The sequence below is a fragment of the Oncorhynchus masou genome, chromosome 28 (assembly GCF_036934945.1).
Source record: "Oncorhynchus masou masou isolate Uvic2021 chromosome 28, UVic_Omas_1.1, whole genome shotgun sequence".
NCBI classification, from domain to species: Eukaryota; Metazoa; Chordata; class Actinopteri; order Salmoniformes; family Salmonidae; genus Oncorhynchus; species Oncorhynchus masou.
Window position 1 is genome coordinate 65,082,320 of NC_088239.1, and position 27,944 is coordinate 65,110,263.

Below are 27,944 nucleotides of genomic sequence, written 5' to 3' on the forward strand. Positions count from 1 at the left end.
TGTGTGTGTGTGTGTGTGTGTGTGTGTGTTACTGAGAAGAAACATGAGACGGTAAGTGTATTTGTTTTACTTCCTGTAGATAGTTGACAGTGTAAATAGAGTTAGGTCATAGCTAAAAATAATCACAAAAATATCATGCAATGTACTTCTCGTGACATGCAAAACCTCATACACTAAAGATCTCTACATATCACAGAAATCTAAGTACAATACAACACAACATTGTTAGGGAAATTGGTTTTGCTTGTGCACATACAACCCAGAAAGATAACATTTACCAACATTTAGTGGAGAAGTATGGAAGATAAGTCCATCACTGTAACTACAACCTCTAGAATATGTTATGAATTTCTGTGATGTCAAAGCCAGTAGGCAGGGCCTTGATTGTATTGTCAAATTATGTGGCAGGAGTCGGAATCAAGATGAGGTCAGGTTTGACATTTGAATACAAAACAACATAGGTCACCATAATCATCAGTGATGAGAGTTGCCTAGTTCAATCTCTCTCTGCATCTGAAATCACACCCTAATCCCCATAAAGTGCATTACTTAATGAAGGACTACTCAGGGGACTGCTGGTCAAGCAGCACACAATATGGAAAATGGGGTCTCATTTGAAATTTGGCCAATGTCATCAAGGGGGATATGTAAAAGTTGTTCACTGGTCTTGAATCAGATATTGACACCTTCCTGATGGAATGATGATTGGGGAGGTAGGTTAATCTCATCCTAGATCAGTGGTTGGTTGCGGACAACTTCTCTCGGGCTACATCAAACCTTACTGTCTCCTGTACTGCACAACTGAGTGGATGAACTGCATTCCTGAATGAGCCTCACACACTTTATTACGAAAGAACTGATCACAGGTACTTCCAGTGCAGAATTTTTGCTAGTTTCATGAGTGAGCAGTATTTCAGTTTCAGTGTATTTCAGTAGCTGGTGAAAGACAGATTGAAACTTGTGTAGATACCAAAATTCCAACTATTGCTTAAACGGGCTTTACATGTTTACTGCAGGGGTGCAACTTTGGTTTTAGAAGTGTGTGGGGGGGCATAATTTCTTTAAAAAATGATCCAGGAGGATAAACACTCCAAACAGCCTACCCGATCGCTCGGAGGCGTCTACATGGTCCTAAAGCACACTGCTTTTTAAAAATCACATTGCAATGATAAAACAAAAATGTAATTTCAGAATGCGGGGAAAACATGTACCCCACCCATCCCCAGTGAAAGATGCTCCCCTGGTTTACTGTATGCATTAACAATATTGGTTTGTCTGTAAAACATGTTTTACCTGCACCTGTATGCAGACGATACTGTTGGTTATTCCATTGCCCCCACTGTTCATCAGGCTCTGTCTAAACTACAGTTTGCTTTCATTGTTTTACAGAAACTTTTTACTTTAAATTGGGCACACAAAAATGATTCTAATGATTTAAACATAGGGACCTTGGATGGTGCCCAAATTGATCTGCTAACAAATATCTGGGCATTTGGATAGACGATAAGCTCTTTTAAAAAGCATATATTTTAAGAAGCATAGCATAACTAAATAGCAGAATGCAGGTCATTCAGTCAACATGACCTTTTGTCCTAGACTATGGCTAGATCATCTACATCAGGTATTCCCAAACTGGGGTACCCCCAGGGGTACTAAACTGGGGTATAGGGTATATATACACTGCTCAAAAAATAAAGGGAACACTTAAACAACACAATGTAACTCCAAGTCAATCACACTTCTGTGAAATCAAACTGTCCACTTAGGAAGCAACACTGATTGACAATAAATGTCACATGCTGTTTTGCAAATGGAATAGACAACAGGTGGAAATTATAGGCAATTAGCAAGTCACCCCCAATAAAGGAGTGGTTCTGCAGGTGGTGACTACAGACCACTTCTCAGTTCCTATGCTTCCTGGCTGATGTTTTGGTCACTTTTGAATGCTGGTGGTGCTTTCACTCTAGTGGTAGCATGAGACGGAGTCTACAACCCACACAAGTGGCTCAGGTAGTGCAGCTCATCCAGGATGGCACATCAATGTGAGCTGTGGCAAGAAGGTTTGCTGTGTCTGACAGCGTAGTGTCCAGAGCATGGAGGCGCTACCAGGAGACAGGCCAGTACATCAGGAGACGTGGAGGAGACCGTAGGAGGGCAACAACCCAGCAGCAGGACTGCTACCTCCGCCTTTGTGCAAGGAGGATCAGGAGGAGCACTGCCAGAGCCCTGCAAAATGACCTCCAGCAGGCCACAAATGTGCATGTGTCTGCTCAAACGGTCAGAAACAGACTCCATGAGGGTGGTATGAGGGCCCGACGTCCACAGGTGGGGGTTGTGCTTACAACCCAACACCGTGCAGGACGTTTGGCATTTGCCAGAGAACACCAAGATTGGCAAATTCGCCACTGGTGCCCTGTGCTGTTCACAGATGAAAGCAGGTTCACATCAGGTTCACACTGAGCACACATGACAGACGTGACAGAGTCTGGAAACGCCGTGGAGAACGTTCTGGTGCCTGCAACAACCTCCAGCATGACCGGTTTGGCGGTGGGTCAGTCATGGTGTGGGGTGGCATTTCTTTGGGGGGGCCGCACAGCCCTCCGTGAGCTCGCCAGAGGTAGCCTGACTGCCAATAGGGACCGAGATGAGATCCTCAGACCCCTTGTGAGACCATATGCTGGTGCGGTTGGCCCTGGGTTCCTCCTAATGCAAGACAATGCTAGACCTCATGTGGCTGGAGTGTGTCAGCAGTTCCTTCAAGAGGAAGGCATTGATGCTATGGACTGGCACGCCCGTTCCCCGGACCTGAATCCAATTGAGCACATCTGGGACATCATGTCTCGCTCCATCCACCAATGCCACGTTGCACCACAGACTGTCCAGGAATTGGTGGATGCTTTAGTCCAGGTCTGGGAGGAGATCCCTAAGGAGACCATCCGCCACCTCATCAGGAGCATGCCCAGGCATTGTAGGGAGGTCATACAGGCACGTGGAGGCCACACACACTACTGAGCCTCATTTTGACTTGTTTTAAGGACATTACATCAAAGTTTGATCAGCCTGTAGTGTGGTTTTCCACTTTAATTTTGAGTGTGACTCCAAATCCAGACCTCCATGGGTTGATAAATTTGATTTCCATTGATAATTTTTGTGTGATTTTGTTGTCAGCACATTCAACTATGTAAAGAAAAAAAATATTTAATAAGAATATTTAATTCATTCAGATCTAGGATGTGTTATTTTAGTGTTCCCTTTATTTTCTTGAGCAGTGTATATATATTTTTTTTTTTCCTTCACATTTTCAAACAGTCCATTTATATTTTCCAATGGGGCTGTACATTTGGGTGAGTTTTTTTCTTCTCGCCAGAGTAGCCTCGTTTCACTGCCCATAATAAAATTAAACCATCTCGTGTTCAGCGAAATAACCACACAATGTCAAATACAGGTAGCCTAGTCAAATAATTAACATCCAATCACGTTAACCATTACTCTCTCGCGGGAATTCCACTAACGGTCCGTATGTAGCCAAATTCATGTTGGTATCTGTACAGATGGCGCAAAAGCCATGACAGGGAGACATAGTGGAGTGGGCTTCGCTCAAGAGTCTCCTGTCTTGGCAAATCGAGCTGTTAATTTAAGACTCTGATGCCCTTTCAACCACATACCTATGTGAGAGTGGATTCTCGGCCCTCACTAGCATGAAAATTAAATAAAGGCACAGACTGTGTGTGGAAAATGATTTAAGATGGAGACTCTCTTCAATACAAACCAGCATTGCAGAGTTGTGGTTTTATATGCAAGATGGTTAAATGAAGAGCAAAGTTATTGATTATTATTATAACACTCATTCTTATGTTTAATAAATGTATTGTATAGTGTGTGTGTGGCAGGCTTACAATGATGGCAAAACACAACATTTGAGAGTGCGCTGACCCTGGTGCTAGAAGGGGTACGCAGCTGGAGGTTGAATGTTTGAAGGGGTACGGGACTATAAAAAGTTTGGGAACCACTGATCTACTTGAATGCAGCAGCCACTTCATTAAGCCGTTAGATGCGGTTCACCATATTGCACTTTATTTTATCTCGGGACAGGTTTTGCACTCATCACTGCTTGCTCTATCAGAACGTAGGATGGCCCTCTTAGACCTGACATAGGTCAAAACACTGCATTTTATTAATTTATAAAGCCCTTTTGCAGAAACTTTACTTACCCATAGAAGTACGATTTATCATACCCAATAACAGGGATGGCTAACTCTGGAAATTCCGTCTTTTACTGTTACAGGCTTAGGATAAACAGCTTTAAGTTTCTTTGCACTCAATGTATGGAAGATGTATCTTCAGAGTTCCCTACAATTGGATGCATTGGTGACTTTCGGGCACTTCAGAGTGTTGATTGAGGGCCTCTGTTGAGGAATGTGATTGTGTTTTATTTTATGTTTCTGTACGGTCTTTATATTTTCTTTTTCTGTGTGTAATTTGTTGTTTAATGGTAAGATACAGGGTTCCCTTGCAAAATAGACTTTGGTCTCAATGGGACCTTGAAAATAAAAGTTAAATAAATAAATAAATAAACTTGAGCACACAAAAGGACAAAAGGTGAGTGATAATCCCCTACTTGGGACAGCAGCCTATTTTTGTTCATGTAAAACATGATCATATATGAAACAGACCTGTTCTTGTGTTGTGTGCCAAATAGTCCCTATACTGAGACACATACTAACATTGGGTCAGTAAATATGCAAAGGGTAAAATGTTCCACTGTCTCATTTGTTAATCATTGACCCATACAGACCAACGTTAACAGTGCTATTACTCTGTATGACACTATAGCGGTAGCCTTGATTAACAACAACGATGAGATGACCTACAGGGAGAAGGTGAGGGCCCTCGGAGTGTGGTGTCAGGAAAATAACCTCACAATCAATGTCAACAAAACAAAGTAGATGATCGTGGACTTCAGGAAACAGCAGAGAGACCACCCCCCCTAGCCACATTGATGGGACAGTAGTGGAGAAGGTGGAAAGTTAAGTTCCTCGGTGTACACATCACGGACAAACTGAAATGGTCCACCCACACAGACAGCGTGGTGAAGAAGGTGCAACAGCGCCTCTTCAACCTCAGGAGGCTGAAGGAACTTGGCTTGTCACCGAAAACACTCAGTTTGTGAGTTACAGATGCACAATCGAGAGCATCCTGTTGGAGTGTATCACCGCCTGGTATGGCAGCTGCTCCGCCCACAACCGTAAGGCTCTCCAGACGGTAGTGAGGTCTGCACAACGCATCACCAGGGGGCAAGCTACCTGCCCTCCAGGACACCTACACCATCCGATGTCACAGGAAGGCCAAAAAGATCATCAAGGACAACAACCACCCGAGCCACTACCTGTTTACCCCGCTATCATCCAGAAAGCGAGGTCAGTACAGGTATCTCAATGCCATCAGACTGTTAAACAGCCATCACTAACATTGAGTGGGTGCTGCCAACATACCGACTCAAATCTCTAGCCACTTTAATAATAAAAACAATTATGTAATAAATGTATCACTGGTCACTTTAAACAATGCCACTTTATATAATGTTTACATACCCTACATTACTCATCTCATATGTATATACTGTACTCTATACCATCTACTGCATCTTGCCTATGCAGTTCAGCCATCGCTCATCCATATATTTATATGTACATATTTTTATTAATTCCTTTACACTTGAGTGTATAAGGTAGTTGTTGTGAAATTGTTAGATTACATGTTAGATATTACTGCATGGTCAGAACTAGAAGCACAAGCATTTCGCTGCACTCACATTAACATCTGCTAACCATGTGTGTGACCAATGAAATTTGATTTGATGTATTACTTTGTATGATTAAACAGAGGCCTTAGTCAAAATATATATGGAAATCAAGTAGAATGTATTTCCATCTCATAGGAGACAGTATAGAGTAGACATTAATTATAATGTTATTTCAAGGAATGTTCCACTACCAAAAAATAAAAACAACTTTTTAAAGGGCTAAATCCGGTTTGCAGAAGAGCCGCATTATAGCACGATTGAAATTTAAAGGTAATTTCCGATTGAGCAGACAAAATGCAGCGTTTACTGTGAATGCAGTCTCCGCGAACATTGTAATTATCACGTTCTGACCTTTATTTCCTTTGTTTTGTCTTTATTTAGTATGGTCAGGGCGTGAGTTGGGGTGGGCAGTCTGTTTTATCTATGTTTGGTTTCTGTTTCGGCCTAGTATGGTTCTCAATCAGAGGCAGGTGTCGTTAGTTGTCTCTGATTGAGAATCATACTTAGGTAGCCTGGGTTTCACTGCTGGTTTGTGGGTGTTTGTTGCCACACGGTACTGTTTCGGTTTTTGTTCGAGTGTTCATTTGCCTTTATTAAAAACTTTATGGACACTTACCACGAAGATTAAGATAAGCATCCGCTGTTTTCTTCCTTTACTCATCTTTCATAGACCTGTTTTACGGCGCAAGGGAGGAATCCACTCAACAACAAACAATAACTTTCGAAAAACATATGTTGCAATGGTCAGTCTGAGTAAATGTTTCATTCTGTGGCCGTCCTCTTCCCCCTAGGAGTCGGCCGCCTACACTCATCCTGAACATGCTGTGGTTGGCTGTATATATATATATATATATATATATATATATATATATATATCTGTCTGTCTGATCTCTGCTACCATCTAGTGTCTCCAGTTCATCTCAACACCAATGAATAAGGAAAACAACCACTGGTTCTTTGTTCTAGTCCCTAACACCTTGGTGTTTTCAGATCTCGAGGAACAAGATAGATATGAGTTCCATTAAGTCCATTACCAATCACCATATTACTTACACCATTCTCTTCAGATCTGAAAGTGGTGTCCTGGGAGAAGAGGCTAATATGGGCTCGGGGTCATTTTCAGACTGGACAAGGCAATGTCACATTGTGAAGGTTACAAGGACACCTACAGTATGTTGTGTATGGGCCCTGTATGACAGGGTCTTATGGACTTCAGGCCTTACACGATGAGTGCTGGATGCTAGCGAATGGAGTGTAGGGTTTCTGCTTGTCTATTGTTGCCAGTGTAAGCTGATCTGTTACCTGCTCCCTCAATACAGGAATGCGAGCCTGGTTCGCCTGTGTGTGTTATTGGGTGCATGTTTGCGTGCACGTGTGTTTGATTGTGTACGTGGTAGGGCAGAGAGGCAGAGGGCCCATCCCATCGGCCCAATAGATGAGGATAATAAGCTCCCTCTACCCCTGAGAACCCCACTGTTCTCTGTGGCCTCTTTAATATGTAACACGCTCCATTGACAGGCCTATGAGTGTGAGTTCACAGGGACGGGCAGCCTGAAATATTAAACGGCCTGAGGATCCGCTGCAGGCTCAAATTGTTTGCTCATCATTAGAGCAGCTTCTGTGGAAGAGTAGAGCTGAACAACAGGGGAGATAAAGTGAGGAAGACCTACCCTCCAGGGGATTGTACTAGAGACAACAGGAACTAGGCTATGTAATAAGCTCATAACTCTACTATCTGACCCTATACTGTAGTGTAGATTTAGTTTGTCAGTAACGGAGTACAACACTGGACTGGTCCTGAGGTTGCTTTGAAAACAGAAGTCATGGCAGGTCTCCAGGGAACTACCAAGGACCTTTAGGAGGTTTGGAGGACAAACCAGAAGGTACGCCATGTTTTATGTTGTTTTTTTCTCCAGTTCTGTTAGGCAATGTTTTAGTGAAGGACAGTCAACAGGTACTAACGGATGTTCTCATACCTCTCCTCGGGGACCCCCGACGTTTCACAACTTTGTTGTAGCCCAGAACTAATTCACCTTGTCAAGAGCTTGATGATTAGTTCACAATTTGAATCAGGTTTGGTAGCTGTGGAATTGTTCAAATACATTTAACAGCCAGGTTTGAGAACCCACTGTATAGAAGATCTGAGACTGACATTCGGTTTTAGTCATTTAGCAGACACTCTTATCCAGTAAATAGATATTGGTCTCTGCTTACAATCAACCTGTTGTCTTATATCATCACACAACTGACTGACCGGACAGAGAATGCTGTAACAGAAGTCCACAGCTGACATCAAACATGGGTCTCAATCCTTTTTCTTGAGTCTCAATTCCTTATTAATTCCATTCCTCTAGTTTCCTCACCATTTGTATTAATCAACTGTTTGTTTTCTCCAATAAATTGGTTTCAGTTGTGTTTGATTATTTGAACTATTAAGCATTGGGCTGCAATGTATTGCACATAACAGGTGCTATAAATATTTTATAAGTTGTAGTTGTAGTCATAATGTCACATGGTCACCAGCAATATGCGCCATTCATAATCTAGTTTCCTGTACAGGATGGAGGAGGAAGCCCCAGTACCTGATGCCCCAGACTTTCATGCCCCAGAAGCCCCCGCAGAGGCCCCTGACATAGAGGCCCCAGCAGATCCCCCTGTAGAGAGTGGTGTGTCGGCCAGAGGATTTCCACCATCCAGAGACAGCCGTAAACTGGACTGTATCATCTGCTTCTGTGCCTTCAACCTGGCTGAGAGGCTGCCACGCAAGCTCTACTGCGGCCACACCTTCTGCCAGGCCTGCCTGAGACGCCTTGACACCATCCTCAATGAGCAGGTGGGTCTGACTGTCATGACAGCAGTCCTAGAGGCAGCATCTCTGGTCAATTAGGGACTATAAAAAGTAAAAGATATTTGGACCACTTTCAGAATAGCTCAAACAGACTGGGCCTTGTCAAGCTATAGCTAGCTCACTTGTTCCTTTGATTTAGTGAAAGTGATTTGATAAAGGGGAGAACTGATTTGTTAGGATCGGCCAATATGCATAATCTTAAATTAACCTGACCAATCCTAAAGAGCAACAGATTCCTTTCCGGACACTTTTCGAAGAGGAATGCTGTATTGAGAGCTCATTATTAGCTTCAGCAGTCATAACTATTAGTCTACCTAAATATCTATAATGGATTGACAAACCAACGTGTCCCAATCAACCCTGCTCCCTCTCCTACTCCCCAGCAGATGTGGATCCCCTGTCCACAATGCCGGCAGAACACTCCGCTACCTCGCGGGGGAGCTACAGCCCTGGACCTGGACCTAGCAGCCTTCCTGGGGGTCAAGGCTGACTTGGACAGCCAGAGGTCCAGCCCCCAGCAGGGAGGAAGAGAACTAGGCAACCAGCTGGAGCTAAAGCCCTCCTTTGGGAAGCAGCCCATCATAGAGCAGCCTCAGGCCACCTGGAACCATGGAGGACTGGCTGAGCCTCGCTTCCACAGGAGCCCTTGCTGCAGGCGCTTCTTCTGCTGCTGGTGGTGCTGCTAGGATGCCCAGTCATGTATGAATGACAAGAGTTTTTAAAGCATCTAGGCAGCAGTTTTCCCATTACAGTGCCAGCTGTAATTGATTATAGGAATGCCTGGACTTCCAAGGCTAAAACAATGGAAAATATAGGTTATAACTAGGGCCTGACTGATCTGACCAAGGAAAAATGTACTGAAAAAATAAACACTGCTGGGGAGAACAGTGTTCACGAGACTGACAAAGTTGTGTGGGGGACAACATTTTTTCCCCACATCGTGAGAGAAAGAACGTTTCAGCACTCAAAATGGGACGGTGGATAAAGACCTCAATGACCTCACCTACAACCGAAAGACTCCTCTACTGCCTCCTTTCAACTATGCAGTTGGACATATAGGCTATTGGTACCTTGATTGTTGAAAGTCCATTATTTTATACACACTTCATTAAGTATAATTTATCTAGCCGCTCTAGAATCTCCCATTAGTGTTCAATTGGGTTGAGATCTGGTGACTGATAGTCATCAAACCATTCAGTGACCACTCATGCCCTGTGGATGGGGCATTGTCATCCTAAAGTAAGCCGTGGTAGCTCAAATATATGCCTGTCCAGCATTTTTATGCATGACCCTTAATTAATTTACAAACCACACCTGTGTGGAAGCACCAGCCTTCAATATACTTCGTATCCCTCATTTACGTGTTTCCATTATTTTGTATGTAACCATTTTGTCATGTGCAAGTGTAAAAGAATGGAAGAAATATGGAGTTATTGTTTTTATTAAAAACTAGACGAAAGGATTAACTTCTTACACCAACTGACTCATGTTTACAAATCACCTAAAACATATTATTGAACAAATTATCTGGGAGAAAGGACAGCTTCAAAGTTGTAGACATCAAGAGACTAACGTTGTTGTTCAATAATAATTTAACCATCTACTAAATGTAAATCAGACAAGTGTACAATTCAGAATATTTAGGATGTTCAAAGACTCATCCATCAATCGTGAAAATGCTAATATTTTATGATCTTCTATTTGTATGGGATGACAGTTCGGTATTACCATAGAATGCCATTCTCTTTCTATGGGTGATACTCCCTCCCCTGCTCACTCTGACATCCAGAGTTTGAAGGTGCAGGTCGTAGGAGCAGGTGGCGATGAGTTGACCGTCAGGGGACATGTCCACACCCATCACCTTGCCCTCGTGGCCCGCCCTGGTGGGTCCACACCTTGGCTGTGTTGTCACAGGCCCCGGTCAGGAGGAAGTGACTGTCATTGGCTAAGAGAGGAAGAGGGAAAAATTGCAACCAGTTATAACAGTACATAACTTGCTGCTAAACCTTCTCCTTGTGACTTTTGAAAATCATTTTGAGATATTAGTTGGCATGAGTATTGTGCAAAGGGTTACCTGTATGCCATTATAGGGTCAATCAAGTATTTTCAGTTCATATGCTGGATCAATTTAAATTAAGTCAAAAGGATTCTTCGGGATTTTGGCAACCAGGCCCTTTATCTATTTCCCCAGAGACCGATGAACTCATGGATACCATTTTTATGTCTCTGTCCAGTATGAAGGAAGTTAGAGGTAGTTTCATGAGCCAATGCTAACTAGCATTAGCGCAATGACTGGAAGTTCCTAGCATGGACAAAGAAAATTGTATCCACGAGTTAATCTGACTCTGGGGAAGTAGATAAAGGGCTTAAATTGCCAAAATCCCAAAGTATCCATTTAATGTGAAATTAATAAGTGAAGTAGGTAGTCTCTGGGATCTGGAAAAACTCAAGTTGGAATTTGATAGAGGACACTAGGCTCTGATGGGGGGGGGATGGTGTAGATGCACTTCCTGTGACGCAGGTCCCACACCTTAAAGGTGTCATTTATATTTCACCTTTACTTAACCAGGTAGGCTAGTTGAGAACAATTTCTCATATTCAACTGCGACCTGGCCAAGATAAAGCAAAGCAACACAAACAACAGAGTTACACATGGAATAAACAAAACATACAGTCAATAACACAATAGGGGGAAAAAGTATATATACAGTGTGTGCAAATAGGTAAGATAAGGGAGGTAAGGCAATAAATAGGCCATAGTAGCAAAATAATTACAATTTAGCAATTAAACACTGGAGTGATAGATGTGCAGAAACTGAACGTGCAAATAGAGATACTTGGGTGCAAACGAGCAAAGAAACAACACAAAAACAAATACAAATAAATAAATAAACTGTATGGGGATGAGGGAGTTGGATGGGATATGTACAGGTGCAGCGATCTGTAAGTTGCTCTGACAACTGGTGCTTAAAGTTAGTGAGGGAGATGTGAGTCTCCAGCTTCAGTGATTTTTGCAATTCGTTCCAGTCAGTCATTGGTAGCAGAGAACTGGAAGGAAAGGTAGCCAAAGTAGGAATTGGCTTTGGGGGTGACCAGTGAAATATACCTGCTGGAGCACGTGCTACGGGTCGGTGCGGCTATGGTGACCAGTGAGCTGAGATAAGGCGGGGCTTTACCTAGCAAAGACTTATAGATGACCTGGAGCCAGTGGATTTGGCAACGAATATGAAGTGAGGGCCAGCTAACGAGAGCATACAGGTCGCAGTGGTGGGTAATATATGGGGCTTTGGTGACAAAATGGATGGCACTGTGATAGCAAATTGGATGCAGTCTGAGTACAGCGTTGGAGGCTATTTTGTAAATGACATCGTCAAAGTCAAAAATCGGTAGGATAGTCAGTTTTACGAGGGTAAGTTTGGCAGCATGACTGAAGGATGCTTTGTTGCGAAATAGGATTCGATTCTAGTTAGAATTTTGGATTGGAGATGCTTAATGTGAGTCTGGAAGGAGCGTTTAGTCTAACCAGACACCTAGGTATTTGTTGATCTCCACATACTCTAAGTCAGAACCGTCCAGAGCAGTGATGCTGGACGGGCGGGCCGGAAGCGATCAGTTGAAGAGCATGCATTCAGTTTTATTTGCATTTAAGAGCAGTTGGAGGCCACAGAAGGAGAGTTGTAATGCATTGAAGCTCGTCTGGAGGTTAGTTAACACAGTGTCCAAAGAAGGGCCAGAAGGATACAGTTATCCCCATTTCTTGTTGCTGCGTGGTAGCTAAACAGGGGAGAAGAGTTTCAATGCTGGACCTACAAACACACACTCTAAGGCTTATCATCATCAATATGTAGGGCCAGGAGTTTTTCCACCAGGGCCGTAGTTATAAACTCCGCAAAAGAAGAAACATTCCTTTTTCAGGAACCTGTTTTTCAAAGATAATTAATGAAAATCCAAATAACTCCACAGATCTTCATTGCAAAGACACTAACAGCTTACAGAAGGTAAGCAAATAAGGTCACAGTTATGAAAATGTACGACACTAAAGAGGCCTTTCTAGTGACTCTGAAAAACGCCAAAAGAAAGATGCCCAGGGTCCCTGCTCACATGCATGAACGTGCCTTAGGCATGCTGCAAGGAGGCATGAGGACTGCAGATGTGGCCAGGGCAATAAATTGCAATGTCCGTACTGTGAGACGCCTAAGACAGCGAGACAGGACGGACAGCTGATCGCCCTCGCAGTGGCAGACAATGTGTAACACCTGCACAGGATCGGTACATCCGAACATCACACCTGCGGGACAGGTACAGGATGGCAACAACAACTGCCCGAGTTACACCAGGAACGCACAATCCCTCCATTAATGCTCAGACTGTCCGCAATAGGCTGAGAGAGGCTGGATTGAGGGCTTGTAGGCCTGTTGTAAGGCAGGTCCTCACCAGACATCACCGGCAACAACGTAGCCTATGGGCACAAACCCACCGTCGCTGGACCAGACAAGACTGGCTAAAAGTGCTCTTCACTAACGAGTCGCAGTTTTGTCTCACCAGGGATGATGGTCGGATTTGCATTTATCATTAAAGGAATGACTGTTACACAGGAGGCCTGTACTCTGGAGCGGGATCGATTTGGAGGTGGAGGGTCCGTCATGGTCTGGGGCGTTGTGTCACAGCATCATCAGACTGAGCTTGTTGTCATTGCAGGCAATCTCAACGCTGTGCGTTACAGGTAAGACATCCTCCTCCCTAATGTGGTACGCATCCTGCAGGCTCATCCTGACCCTCCAGCATGACAATGCCACCAGCCATACTGCTCGTTCTGTGCATGATTTCCTGCGAGACAGGAATGTCAGTGGCCTGCCAAGAGCTCGGATCTCAATCCCATTGAGCACGTCTGGGTCCTGTTGGATCGGAGGGGGAGGGCTAGGGCCATTCCCCCCAGAAATGTCTGGGAACTTGCAGGTGCCTTGGTGGAAGAGTGGGGTAACATCTCACAGCAAGAACAGGCAAATCTGGTGCAGTCCATGAGGAGGAGATGCACTGCAGTACTTAATGCAGTTGGTGGTCACACCAGATACTGACTGTTACTTTGGATTTTGACCCCCCTTTGTATCTGTTAGTCACGTCTGTGGAACTTGTTCAGTTTGTCTCAGTTGTTGAATAAATATTTACACATGTTAAGTTTGCTGAAAATAAACAGTTGAGAGTGAGAGAACGTTTGCTTTTTTTCCCAGTTTAGATCACACAGTCAGGATTATCTGGCCCTATCCTTAAGATACCATTAACACCGAATCTAACCATGTAATTTGCCTGTTGGGAGAGAAGTCAATGCTGTAAATCTCTGCGATGGCCCTCCAGGAACATCACACAGCACCCGGTCCGAAGGTCCCAAATACGCCCAAACGAGAGAGATTAATATTGAGGCAAACTAGATTTCCGAGGCAAACTAGGATTCAACTAACAGTCCTGTAGATGAGGGGTGAATAGTGATCTGTAATTCCTTCTACTATAAATCAAATGTGCTGACTGTCTTGACTGGTGCAAGTCACTTTCCAACAATAGTGTAGATCTGTACAAAAACACATCAGCTCGTGTGTCACATGGAGCCAGTTGTTGCATTTGACTTAATTTAATTGAGGTTATAACAATCACATAACAAGCTGCTAAACCTTCTCAGTCCTCCAAATTGCTCAGGCAGTAGATTGAGTTGATTATATGTATGAGATCACTGTGCATTGAGAGAGTTGGGAAGTGTGTGTAAGACAGCATGTTATTAAGAGGGGACTTGAAGGGAATATGATTCAAATCCAGCAAGCCACTGAGAGGCTATTTGTTCTGCCAAGCCTCTAATTGAGATAACCGGGTGGACATCTACTGGCCTTCATTGAACAGATTATTGAATCACAGAATAAGACCATTGTTTTCCTATAGCCCCCATTCCCTTCTATAGGCCAAATATAGATATGCTCTGTGACCTGACAGCTCTTCAATTACAGGGTTGATAAAAGCCTTTTCTAGCTAATGTTTTTGTTTTGGAGAGGACACTGAGATCCCAGTTATCTGAAGGTTTGTTGTAGAAATAATGGATGGGATAATACTCTACAAAAGTGACCAGCCAGTCGCTTGATTCGCTGGCAACATATATTGCAACAGGATGTGCAGAGACAAGCAAAAGACAACACAAACATGTATGTTTTTTTACTGACAATTGACAGACTTTCATAGTGTATCCAGTGAGATCTTACCCAGTGCCTACCACAGAGTCGTCAGGGTGGAAGTGCAGGTCGTGGACTCCTTTACTGTGTCCCTCCTGGTGCAGGATGTCCTCCTGGGCCTCCAGGAGTGAGAGAATGGGTGAGAGAGAGTAAGGATTAAGCCCCACTTCAGAATCAATTCGAATGACAAGTCTGACGAGAGTAACATCTATGGCTAAAGTTGAGACATTTGGTGCAAGTGATCATGTTTTGTTTTTATTTTATTACCTGGATCAGACATTCTGAAAATGATAGAACAAATTAAAGAATGTTTACAAATAAATTCACCCAGCAGGTGGTGCCCAGGAAGCGTCCACAGGGGTGCCAGGCTACTCGTGCTACCCTCGGGAGTGGCCCTCGATGTCAGCGACAGGCTCATCACTACAAAGAGAGATGGGTTACCATGGTTACAACACAACATGCCTTTAAATCGCCACCATTCATTTCGCCAGCTTACAGTTTGCTACTGTTTATGATAACTGTGAACATAAAAAAACACTGCTTTTCTCAACCCCTCTCCTCCTGAATCATATTTGATCAAACTTGAGGTAGTTTCCCTCATTTGAGAGACAGAGAAAGACACACAGTACATATCAACCAGAGCAGACCTGTACTGACTCCAGAGTTTGACGGTGCCATTGGCAGCACAGGAGGCTATGTTAACATCAGAGTCCTCCGTAGTCAGTGTGGCCTGAGGAGGGAAACAGATGGCCCCCACGTAGGTGTTGTGGCCTGAGGAGGGAAACAGATGGCCCCCACGTAGGTGTTGTGGCCTGAGGAGGGAAACAGATGGCCCCCACGTAGGTGTTGTGGCCTGAGGAGGGAAACAGATGGCCCCCACGTAGGTGTTGTGGCCTGAGGAGGGAAACAGATGGCCCCCACGTAGGTGTTGTGGCCTGAGGAGGGAAACAGATGGCCCCCACGTAGGTGTTGTGGCCTGAGGAGGGAAACAGATGGCCCCCACGTAGGTGTTGTGGCCTGAGGAGGGAAACAGATGGCCCCACGTAGGTGTTGTGGCCTGAGGAGGGAAACAGATGGCCCCCACGTAGGTGTTGTGGCCTGAGGAGGGAAACAGATGGCCCCCACGTAGGTGTTGTGGCCTGAGGATGGAAACAGATGGCCCCCACGTAGGTGTTGTGGCCTGAGGATGGAAACAGATGGCCCCCACGTAGGTGTTGTGGCCTGAGGATGGAAACAGATGGCCCCCACGTAGGTGTTGTGGCCTGAGGATGGAAACAGATGGCCCCCACGTAGGTGTTGTGGCCTGAGGATGGAAACAGATGGCCCCCACGTAGGTGTTCTGGCCTGAGGACAGGAAAAGAATAACTATTATCATTATCAAATGATTGACTTATTTATCATTCAGGATAGGGCTGGACGATATGGCCAAAATAGCATATCACTGCATAAAAATAAAAAGGACAGTATGACGGTATTTTGTTTTTGAATAATGAATGTTCAACATTGCCTTCATGAGAATAATTTTTTTCTCTCATTTTGTCTGTCATAGTTGAAGTGTACCAATGATGAAAATTACAGGCCTCTCATCTTTTTAAGTGGGAGAATTTGCACAATTGGTGGCTGACTAAATACTTTTTTTGCCCCACTGTAAATTCTAAGAGATTTCAATTGGTCTTTCTCCATTTTGATTATTTAAATACTGTTCAATTCAAAGAAATCTGCATTTTCATAAATGTCTGCATTTGTTACACTTATTTGAGATCACTTCCACACTGCCATGTAGGGCTGCACAATATGGGCAAAGAAAGTAGGCCTTATTTTTAGCCAAAGGTTGCGATTGCGATTTTACTAGCGATTTAGAACAAAACACATGGGTGAACTGTTGGAATCATGGAAATAGAATGATTATTCTAATTCTATAGTTTGTATTTAAAGTGCCTACTGTTATATTCTGTGTTGTTTGTCGTGACAAAAAATTAAAATGCCAGGGAGGAGTTAAAGACAGGGTAAGGACAAGGAACTTTTGTATTGATAAGTGTTTCTTAGGGGACCCTATAATCTTTGCCTACCTGGGGCTGCAGGTAGCCTAGTGGTTAGAGCGTTGGACTAGTAACCGAAAGGTTGTAAGATCGAATCCCTGAGCTGACAAGGTAAAAAAAATAAAAATCTGTCCTTCTGCCCCTGAACAAGGCAGTTAACCCACTGTTCCTAGGCTGTCATTAAAAATAAGAATTTGTTCTTAACTGACTTGCCTAGTTAAATAAAGGTACAAAATAACTGAATGTTCTCTTAGCTACTTCATGTAGCTAACATTTTCTTGCTTTGCATATTCCTCTTTGATTTAGAAGATTGCACAAACATGCTGATTTCAGTCTACACCATCACTGGTATCAAACACCCAAGTCACGGCCTGTTCACCACGCTATCATCCAGAAGGCGAGGTCAGTACAGGTGCATCAAAGCTGGGACAGAGAGACTGAAAAACAGCTTCTATCTCAAGGCCATCAGACTGTTAAATAGCCGGCTACCACCAGGTTACTCAACCCTGCACTTTAGAGGCTGCTGCCCTATATACTGTACATGGAATCACTGGTCACTTTAATGTTTACACACTGCTTTAAAGCTCCAAATTCACCACTTTATTGACAACATTTTGATCTGAAATGGATCTTCATCAGGTCTGTTCTTTATTAGCCCAGCACCTATGTTAAGGATGTGCGTATGACCAAACTTCACATACTGCTTTACTCATTTAATATGTATATACTGTATTCTAGTCTACTGTAAAGTAAAAATCCAAACCGGTCCATATATCTGTAGTGAAACGTCAAAGGGATCTCCCTCCTACCCCCCTGGCCCCGTTGTCCCCTCCACCCCTGCCTCAGCCAGACTCAACTGATCTACCAGATTGGGCTCAATCTCCAGCAGAGGACACCAGTCCACCACCCAACTCAACAGACTGGTATCAAGAGACACCCACCCAGCTAACCGACGACAACCCAGACGAATGGGAGAAACTGCTAGAATCATTGCTACTAGAGTAGAAGGCTCTGTCATAAACGGAAGGCCATATAAGAAATATAAAAGTATTTCCTGCTGTACGCATCATTACTGCACTTGACATAGTCTCTGAGGTGATGAGTCATCACTGCCTTTGCCAGAGAGGACGAGGAGCGGATCCGGTGCAGAGAAACAAAAGGTATATAAAGAGAAATTGCCATTAAATTGGCGCTGCCTTCTTGAATCTTGAATTCATTTAGACAACCATTTGACTTTGAGCCATTAATGCTCGACTCAAATTATCTATAGATTCTAACTTGCTGGAACTCGGGTTCGTGCCGCTTACCTATCGGACAGTTGTACTTGTCGCCATTTGCCCTGTGCTCGGTTTATCTTGATGCAATAATATCTTAACTGATTGAGCTCAACATTCCGGCTGGGTATTATCGCCACAGACACTGCGGTAGATCAACGGTGAACCTCTGATCTCTCCAGACTAACTTGAATCTCGCAATTTAAGTGAACCACCGATCTCTCATAGGAGGAGTCGATACCGAAACTAAATTCTCAGAACTCTGACCGATTGAAACTCTGCTCCTGATCTCGTGGGTCTCCCCATCATCTCTCAAAGGTAATTAAAGAGATATTATAAGCATTAATATAGAGATAAGTGTTATCATTGTACCCGGCTTTATAGAGCATTAAGGCACTGGCATGTTTGTGATTAACGCTGTGTGTGACCAAGTAACACATGGTGTATTTTGAAGTGTGTTTGATTATAAAAGACAAAAAAACAGTGTTTCCAAAAATAAACGGTAGCCTTGCTTTGTCTCGAGTAAAACGCCCTCCCAAGACCGTTAACGGCACGGGAGATAACAACTCTGACACTCCCCTCCACTGGAAACGGAGACCAATACTCTATGACAAAGTGAGTTACCATTAAAAGACAAAGAGGAAGGTGTGTCCAGTAGTGATTCATTAATTGTCTTATCGATCTATCTAAGTTTTATTATCCAAGCGATACATATTCTCACTACTCTGCCCGTCGGCTAAGTTGACTAAAGGTCTTCACACTTTAAACTAGATACATCACAGAGGGGAAATACTCAACCACAGGGAAATCATATAGAGACTGGTGGGACTAGTGCTTAATAACAACTCAGGGATCAATTAGTGGTGAAACAAAGAGTCTAGAGGATAAACGTGGGGTTCACACATCCCAGCTAGAGCTAGACCGTTGAGAGTGACAAGGCTAAAGACCTCTCTACGCGGACAACGTATCGATATAGAAAGAGGCAGGGCTACGCGAGCGGTCCTGGTTATACCGAGATAACCTGAAGTATCTATAGTGCCCTGTCCAATCCAAGGAACGGGATGCTAACCACCTCTAGCACCCCGCTGCCGGCCAAGGGGCGGGGCTGAAGGTTTCGTATCGCGACATATCGTAAAATACAGTATACCTCCCAGCCCTAATTTAGGACAACAGAAGTCAAGAAAGAGTAAATTGCAATGCAATTTCTCAAATGATTGAGAAAAATAAGATATTCTTCTAACCCCGAAGAGTACAGATAAGGGTGCAGTCGAACATTCCACAGTTTACACAGGCCACTCCTAGAGAGAACAAAAAACAAGTCAGGACGACAAGGACAATTCTTCTAACAAATACTTATTTGATGGCTAAATGGATATAAAACACCATCAATACCATTCCTGTCTGTGCAGTGCAACGAGAGGAGACTGAGGGACTCACCAAGCGGCAGTCACAAGCATTTTGGAGTTTGGGCTAAATTGGAAAAGGATTTAGGCCTGTCGTCACCGATTTGACTGCAGTAGTTATTCAGGTTCTGAGTAGGCAGAGAAAATGTTGATATTCTACAACAGTTTTTCATGAACAAGACACGCCCTTCAATTATTTTGGAGACTTTGATGGAGGACATACGGTGAGGGTCTTGTGAAGTTCTTGTACTTTGTATTTTGATTGGTTTAACACTTTTTGGTTGCAACTTGATTCCATGTGTGTTATTTCATAGTTTTGATATCTTGACTATTATTCTACAATGTAGAAATGTAGAAAGGAGTAAAAATAAAGAACACTGGAATGAGTAGGTGTCCAAACGTTTGACTGGTGCTGTAAATGTATCTCCATATTGAATGAATGGAGTGAAAACATTGTAGTAGTGAGAGAAATACATTGGAGATTCAAACCACATATCATACCTCCTCCTGGGAACGTTTGGATTTCTCAAATCAAAGTTTGTCACGTGCGCCGAATACAACAGGTGTATTCAGGAGGAGGTATGATATGTGGCTTGACTCTCCAATATATCTCTCACTACTACAACATTTTCACTCCATTTATTCAATATGGAGATACATTTACAGACCAGCACTTCATGGCTACGGACGTGAGTGCTATGGGTCTGTAGTCATTTAGGCAGGTTGCCTTGTGTTCTTGGGCACAGGGACTATGGTGGTCCGCTTGAAGCATGTTGGTATTACAGACTCAATCAGGGACATGTTGAAAATGTCAGTGAAGACACCGGTCAGTTGGTCAACATGCCCAGAGCACACATCCTGGTAATCCATCTGGCACCGCAGCCTTGTGTATGTTGACCTGTTTAAAGGTCTTACTCACGTCGGCTATGGAGAGCGTGATCACACAGTTGCCCAGAACAGCTGATACTCTCATGCATGCCTCAGTGTTGCTTGCCACGAAGCGAGCATAGAAGTGATTTAGCTCGTCTGGTAGGCTCGTGTCACTGGGCAGCTCGCGGCTGTGCTTCCCTTTGTAGTCTGTAATAGTTTGCAAGCCCTGCCACATCCGACGAGTGTCGGAGCTGGTGTAGTATGATTCAATCTTAGTCCTGTACTGACGCTTTGCCTGTTTGATGGTTCGTCGCAGGGCATAGCGGGATTTCTTGTAAGCTTCCGGGTTAGAGTCCCGCACCTTGAAAGCGGCAGCTCTACCCTTTAGCTCAGTGCGGATGTTTCCTGTAATCCATGGCTTCTGGTTGGGGTATGTACGTACAGTCACTGTGGGGAGACGTCCTCAATGCACTTATTGATAAAGCCAGTGACTGATGTGGTGTACTCCTCAATGTCATCGGAAGAATCCCGGAACATGTTCCAGTCTGTGATAGCAAAGCAGTCCTGTAGCATCTGCTTCATCTGACCATTTTTTTATAGACCGAGTCACTGGTGCTTCCTGCTTTAATTTTTGCTTGTGGTAAGCAGGAATCAGGAGAATAGAGTTGTGGTTGAATTTACCAAAACGGAGGGCGAGGGAGAGCGAGGGAGTACAGGTGATCTAGAAACGTTTTCCCTCTGGTTGCACATTTAACATGTTGATAGAGATTTGTTAGAAGTAATTTAAGTTTCTTTCATCACCCTTCTTAGATTTCTTTAGTGCATCTGGGCACACTACAGAAAGGATATTCCTCAGCCTGGAAAATAAATAACAAAATCGAAAAGAGGTTGAGCTAAGGTTCGAGGTGGATATAATGTATGCAAAATATAACTTTCGATGTGGTGTTTTCAAGCAGAAAGACTAACTCAAAACTGCAATTTTAATTGGTAAGTTGACAGGGGTGACATGACATGTTGTAAAAGCATCAGAGGAGCTTCAGAGGGTCTTTAATTTTTAATCCACACATTAAAATATTAGAAGGGGAGGACAGAACCATGCTTGTGACTCACCTCTCTCATCTCTCAGCAGGCCCCTCACTAAACAATGCAATTGGCTCCCCAAGGGCCCGTAAGCAAGCTTTAACCTCTATATCGTCAGTGGATACTGTGACTGAGCGCAGAAAGCGAGCGAGAAAAAGTCAGCAAATACCTCAGACTGGAGCTCACTCACGTGTTCCTCAAGCTCAAGGGACCTGAGGGAAGAGAGAGAGAGAGAAAGTAAGCTGAGTTAAGAGACACACATACATACGACTCCAACCATAAACAGTTGATGTTGACAGCATCAATGCCTGCTTTGACAGAATTTTTGCCTGACCCAGAGGACTCTCGTCCCAGCCGCTCCCTCTCCTTCAGACTGCCATAGAACATTCTGGTCTTCTTCACCAGCGGAGCTTCATCCTCGTCAGACATCTCTGGTCCCACTGTTCACCACAATGAATGATACTGTCCTGGAGTAAACAATAGCCACACAGAGATATGAATGAATGGAATGAGTGTGTAGTTTACTAACTATCAATTTGCTGACCAAAAATGGACAACTCCCTAATCAGTAAATCAAATGGCTAGGACACATTGACAAAATCATAGGGGTTTGTAAAGTAGTCTTTACACAAGAACACGTTGACTAACTAGCTAACGTCAGATAAACTAGTTAGCGAACGACACTCAGCAGGTTGCCAAAAGCATCACCAAATAGACAAAATGCTCAACATTTAAGGTGATTAATGTACCTATATTTTATTATTGGGTTTGAAATAACGCAATTACACAGGAACCGCAACCAGCAAGCAAAATCAAAACACAAGTGGTTGCCTGTTCACATTTCACAGCGACATCTAGTGGAAAGGAGGTCAAACATACCCACACGGGCACTGCTGAAAACTACGTTACCCAGAAGCCCTTCGTCAATTTATAGCGAATTCTACAGGGATAGGCTAGCTAGCTACTGCTGTCCATATAAACAACATTAACAAAATGTAAGCAAATATGAAATATTAGCCTGTTTCTTTGTGAGTACCACTGGATCCGAGAAATTGACGTATGGAGCGCTCAATTTTGCCCTCTTTAGCCGTGCTTGGTCTGTCACTAGTTTTTTATGTAGTTAGCTTGACAGTTTGCTAGTAAAGTTAGCAAGTTGTTGCAAAGAGATTTTAGTGTGATTGATTTGTTTGGAAGCCTTAACATGAACTATTGTTTAGTAATTGTATATAGCTAGCTAAGTGGTTTAGCAAATGCAAGCCATATTATTACACTCGATAATTGATCTGTCACCTTTCTGTCTTTAACCATCTAGTAGAAGTTACTACTTACAGCCTTGGGCACATCTGCTTCACAGCCAACATTGGTGGATATAATATGCTGCGCAGAAAGCCCACCCGTCTGGAATTGAAGTTGGATGACACTGAGGAGTTTGAGTGTGTCAAGAAAGAGCTTGAGGTGAGTAGCCACAGCATCATGGATACATTTATTATCTGCAGGTATAAAGGCATAATAAAGAGGCTTTGCGTTGTTGATGGATTGCCTGCAACCCGTTTCTTAAATTCCTCATTAACTTTAAGAAACGCTTGATTGGCATAAAATCCGCGCCTTGGGTGTGAGAAAAACACTTTATTTTTTACATGAATTATACATACCAGAACTTATGTCTAACAACCTACGCCCCCCCCCCTCTCAGATTCGGAAAAAACAGAGCGATGAAGTGGATGTTGTTGGTGTGGCTATGTTTAGTAATATGGTGGGGGCCAGCGGTGGAACAGGGGATGGGAAGACACGGGAACAGATGATCAACGAGAGAAGCTACAAACCCCATCCTAAACCCAACACCTTGCCCTCACTCTTTGGAAACATGCAGTTTTAGGTTCCTAATAGGCACATTGACAAGACCGCTCAAACCAGTGTTGGTGTGTGGATGGCACAGTAACAATGCTATTGACATGGTCAGGGATACTTGTGTGCTTGCCGGAGGTCAGAATTCTCTTCACAAAGAAATGTGTAGTTTGAGGATCATGTTTTGCTTATAACACACATCTTCTAAAGTAATGTTGTTGCATTTACCTGAAATGTTATGACTTGCGATGCAAAGCGTGTGGCCTTTCGTACAATATGTATCATTGGAGCTGTTGTAGTGGTTTCCCTCTATTACAAAAATCCAGACTTGGTCGTCCCAGGAAGGTGAAGGTAGCATCTTTGGGGCAAAATGGAATGGACTTGATAACTAATCAGTTATTACTTAGAATGGTATGATTGTAGTTTTATTGGCCTTCAAGGCTGCATTATGAGAATGCAACAGAATCAAACATACAGTTCTTGAATGATACCATTTATTACTCGTTTTCTCTAGATGATTACAGCACTGTAAATACGTCATACTATACAGACATGTCTGTGGACTTAACAGTCCAGGTAATGTTCACACTGTTGCTGCGCTGGAGTGGCAGTCAGACTCCCACTGCTGTTTTGGCCCATTAACTTCAACGCTCGAGTTGTACAGTAGACTATAATAATAAATCTTGATACATGATCCCATGTGGTAAAGCAGAAACAGTTATAATATGTTCAAGTATACACTAACTATTAATGTCCCTGGCTTGATTGTAATGTAATGAGAATGTGCGGCAGTTGAATCCAGTTATAGCAACTAGGAATTTGACCCTCAAACCAGGCACAGCACATCACTAAGGCTGTGTTTAGACAAGCAGCTCAATTCTGATATTTTTTCCACTAATTGGTCTTTTGACCAATCACATCTTTCTACAACCGATATTTTTCCAGATCTGATTGGTCAAAAGAACAATTAACTGAGTGCAAAAAAAAAAAGAAAAAAAAAAAGATTTGGGCTGCCGGTCTACAGAGACAGACAATTCTGACATTTCCGCTAATTGGTCCTTTAACCAATCAAATAAGCTCTATTGCCAAATCATTAAAATATCAGAATCAGACTGCCTGTGTAAAACACAGCTTTACGCAACTGATAAACATTTACTAGTCATTTCTCAGAGACAAAAAAAATTATAATCAAGAAACTAAAAATACAACTTTCTCTTTAGGTTCTACTTCATAGATATCCCCTCCTGTCAAAGTGTGAACTGGGAGGCGTAAGCACCGATAGGTCACAAGAGGTGCAGTAATCATGTGTTACTAGGCCAGTCTGAGAAAGCACTAGATTTATCCTCGTACTTTCCCATAGTTCCCTGCTTGTCCTTGGGATCTGAGCACTTGCTCCAATAAGGACACTAGTGTCCATGTTGTGTTGACATGCTAACTAATTTAAGCCTATTGAATGAATGCACCAAAAGTTACTCCCAAGTTATATTATGAACATTTTATATTGGCTTCTTGATGTACAAGAGTCAATTTACATTTGTGTGTCAGATCAAGCCTTCGAGTGCCAAGTGTCATTGGTAAATAATGAGGTTGTCATTCATAAACTACCAAAATTGAACACTGCATAGCAGTGTGTCTCATGAAGAGGGTCTCAAAGGTTGTCGCGCTCTGCTGCATTACACTAATGTATATAATCACACAACATTTAAAGTGTACTGTACTTGACTGCTTGTCCACTGGACAAACTTCTTTAAAATAGCACTGGCACTTGTCAGTAGACTACAGTTGGCCTAGGCTGTCATGTTTCCCTCCTTTAAGGCAAAGGGTTTAGTAAGGCTTAGTCATACAGCCAGAGCTGCCCCACCATCTCCACACAATCCCAAGTATGACCTTTGACTCCTGTAGTTGAGAGACACTGATTATGTTAGACCCCCCCGCCAGATTGTCAGGTGGAATGCAGATATGACAAGGCTTCAGAAGAACACATTGGCTTTAACTTGGGCCCAGGTGGGGTCAGGAAAAACTCTGGGCCCTATTCACAATGATCTTCAATGAGAGAGGTTGTAAGGGTCGTAAATAGCCCTCTGAGCAGAAGAGCCTAGAGCCCCAGTGCTACAAGGATGAACCTGCACTGGTTGTTGCGCAATAACAAAAACAGAATGGAAGAATGGCACGGCTGGGGGAAGTGGATGTTTGGCCCTTGACAGAGCTGTGGAGCCAGACAGGAGTGGTGTTGGTATAACAGAAGCCAGCATTTGGAATACCAACATCATGCTAGTTGTCGAGGGTAGTCTACTGGACCTACTAAAAGGACAGACTTGAATGTCACAAATGTAAAAGCTCAGTCATAATTCACATTTTCCATCAAGCAACTTGTGTGACAAAGTGAACCATTTAAATAAGATAAACGTATATAAAACTGGATGCATGATGATGACGATTAAATGGAGAATACCTGTGTGTGAATGTATGTGTGTGTGGGTGGAGGATGAAGAGAGACCGGGGGGGGGGGGGGGGGGCTATTAGTGACAGTGTTCGGTGATATCAACAACCACAGCCTTTTTCCAGCTGAATAAGAAGTATCCGACGCCTGCCCCGGCTGCAACGGCGATACACAGATAAGCATTGTAGGTCATGAAGACCAACATGAGGAAATAGCTGACCACCACCTGGATGATGTGTAACACCGTCTGCAGCAAGTGTGCCATACTCAGCATCCGCTGGCTGCAGGGGAGAGGGGGAAACAGGATGGTTAAAAAAACTTGTTTTCAAATACACTAATTGACAGCACTCTGCAAGTCAGGTGTTAGTGGCAAACAAATCCATTTAAAAACTCCTGTTATATCTACAACATTCGCCACATACAGTGAGGCTTCACATTCTCCTACTGCAAGTTGATATGGAGCACGTAGCCCTTTTGAACTGCAATGTCTAGAAGTCTCATTATTGAGGTGTAAAATGGACCACTTCACTGCAGTACTACTATGTGTCCGGTTAGTAAAGAGTTCTGTTGCTTGGTTGTCTAACTTACCCTACAGTCTTGTGGGTCTCCATGACCATGGTGCCGTCTGCCCCCGGGACAGGCATGGAGTTGTAACGCACGTTGACCTGGTTCCTCCTCAGCAGGAACTCCCTGCCAATCTTCAGCCCCTCGTAGAGCACAGCCAGCAGGAAACAACCAAAGCAGGCCGCCACCATCTCTGAAAGAGGAGACATGTTAAATAATTGACTCACTATCTAACCAATATTATTTGTAGTTTTATGAATATTCAAATGGCCAATACATAAAATGCTTTTTGCATTACATTTCAAGTCTGAAAATACATTCTGGGAACACAAACTAACTTACCTCCAGGTGTGTTGATGACAAGGCTGGCAAACAGCAGCTCCACGTTTGTGTAGCCAAAGTAGAAGGTCATTTTCTGGAGAAGAGGGACAGAAAACAATTTTTAAAAATGGTATCACACCTATAGAGCCAAGGGGTTTACAGACGAACACGGACTACAAAAGGAAAATCAGCCACATCGCAGACACCAACGTCTTGCTGCTAGACAAGCTTTGAGGATAACAGAGTGCCACTGACACGGCCAGCTACCAAGGACTGTGGGCTCTCCTCTGTGGCCGACTTGAGTAAGACATTTAAATGTGTTAACCCACAAGGCTGCTGGCCCAGACGGCATCCATAGCCGCGTCGTCAGAGCATGCACAGATGTCCAGGTGTGTTTACAGACATATTCAATCTCTTCCTATCCCAGTCTGCTGTCCCCACATGCTTCAAGATGGCCACCATTGTTCCTGTACCCAAGAACGCAAAGGTATCTAAACTAAATGACTATTGCCTCGTAGCACTCACTTCGGTCACCATGAAGTGCTTTGTGAGACTAGTCAAGGATCATATCACCTCCACATTACCTGTCACCCTACACCCACTTCAATTTGCTTACTGCCCCAATAGATCCAGAGGCGATGCAATTTCCGTCACACTGCCCTATCCCATCTGGACAAGAGGAATACCTATGTAAGAATGTTGTTAATTGACTACAGCTCAGAATTCAACACCGTAGTATCCTCCAAGCTCATCATTAAGCTTGAGGCCCTGGGTCTGAACCCCACCGCGTGCAACTGGGTCCTGGACTTCCTGACGGGCCGCTCCCAGGTGATGGTGGGAAACATCTCCACTTCACTGATCCTCAACACTTGGGCCCCACAAGGGTGAGTGCGTCGCCCCCTCCTGTACTCCCTGTTCACCATGACCATGTGGCCATACACGCAATCATCAGGTTTGCAGACGACAACAGTAGCAGGCTTGATTATCAACAACAAGACAGCCTACAGGGAGGGCACTCAGAGTGTGGTGTCAGGAAAATAACATCACAACGTCAACAAAACAGAGATGATTGTGGAAACAGCAGAGGGAGCACCCCCCTATGCACAGGAGAGCAGTAGAGACGATAGAAAGTTAAGTTCCTCGGCGTACACATCAAGGACAAACAGAAATGGTCCTCCCACATAGACGGTGTGAAGGCGCAACAGCGCCTCTTCAACCTCAGGAGGCTGAAGAAATTTGGCTTGTCAC

At 43.6% G+C, this 27,944-nt stretch overlaps 4 protein-coding genes across 13 annotated transcripts in view; 2 read left to right on the forward strand and 2 right to left on the reverse strand.

Annotated features, from left to right (window-relative positions):
* On the forward strand, nt 1-10,118 carry LOC135518077 (RING finger protein 224-like). The gene is made up of 3 exons (XM_064942952.1): nt 1-51; nt 8,363-8,636; nt 9,035-10,118. Exons 1-3 carry the CDS (start codon nt 44-46, stop codon nt 9,335-9,337), a joined length of 585 nt encoding a protein of 194 aa, XP_064799024.1. The 5' UTR covers nt 1-43; the 3' UTR covers nt 9,338-10,118.
* LOC135518076 (uncharacterized WD repeat-containing protein alr3466-like) lies at nt 10,083-20,181 on the reverse strand. 2 transcript variants are annotated; one of them, XM_064942951.1, is made up of 5 exons: nt 19,415-20,181; nt 15,508-16,204; nt 15,188-15,280; nt 14,891-14,979; nt 10,083-10,596 (listed from the first exon to the last, which is right to left on the reverse strand). In XM_064942951.1, exons 1-3 carry the CDS (start codon nt 19,446-19,448, stop codon nt 15,238-15,240), a joined length of 774 nt encoding a protein of 257 aa, XP_064799023.1. In that variant the 5' UTR covers nt 19,449-20,181; the 3' UTR covers nt 10,083-10,596; nt 14,891-14,979; nt 15,188-15,237. The 2 variants fall into 2 exon arrangements, with proteins under 2 accessions (XP_064799023.1, XP_064799021.1); XM_064942949.1 differs by having other exon boundaries at nt 15,188-16,204.
* Nucleotides 18,051-24,086, forward strand: LOC135518080 (anaphase-promoting complex subunit CDC26-like). Of its 8 annotated transcripts, none has more exons than XM_064942962.1 (3): nt 18,051-18,491; nt 22,839-22,981; nt 23,220-24,086. In XM_064942962.1, the coding sequence occupies exons 2-3, from the start codon at nt 22,901-22,903 to the stop codon at nt 23,400-23,402; spliced, it is 264 nt and encodes an 87-aa protein (XP_064799034.1). In that variant the 5' UTR covers nt 18,051-18,491; nt 22,839-22,900; the 3' UTR covers nt 23,403-24,086. The 8 variants fall into 8 exon arrangements, with proteins under 8 accessions (XP_064799034.1, XP_064799035.1, XP_064799036.1 ...); XM_064942963.1 differs by having other exon boundaries at nt 22,842-22,981; XM_064942964.1 differs by having other exon boundaries at nt 22,881-22,981.
* LOC135518078 (high affinity copper uptake protein 1-like) overlaps nt 23,849-27,944 on the reverse strand; it is a 21,051-nt gene continuing 16,955 nt past the window's right edge. For both annotated transcript variants that reach the window (XM_064942954.1, XM_064942953.1), the window contains exons 3-5: nt 26,718-26,790; nt 26,400-26,568; nt 23,849-26,092 (exon numbers count right to left, since the gene is read on the reverse strand). In XM_064942954.1, coding sequence (XP_064799026.1) covers nt 25,891-26,092; nt 26,400-26,568; nt 26,718-26,790 — 444 coding nt within the window. In that variant the 3' untranslated portion in view covers nt 23,849-25,890. The remainder of the gene's footprint in view (nt 26,093-26,399; nt 26,569-26,717; nt 26,791-27,944) is intronic.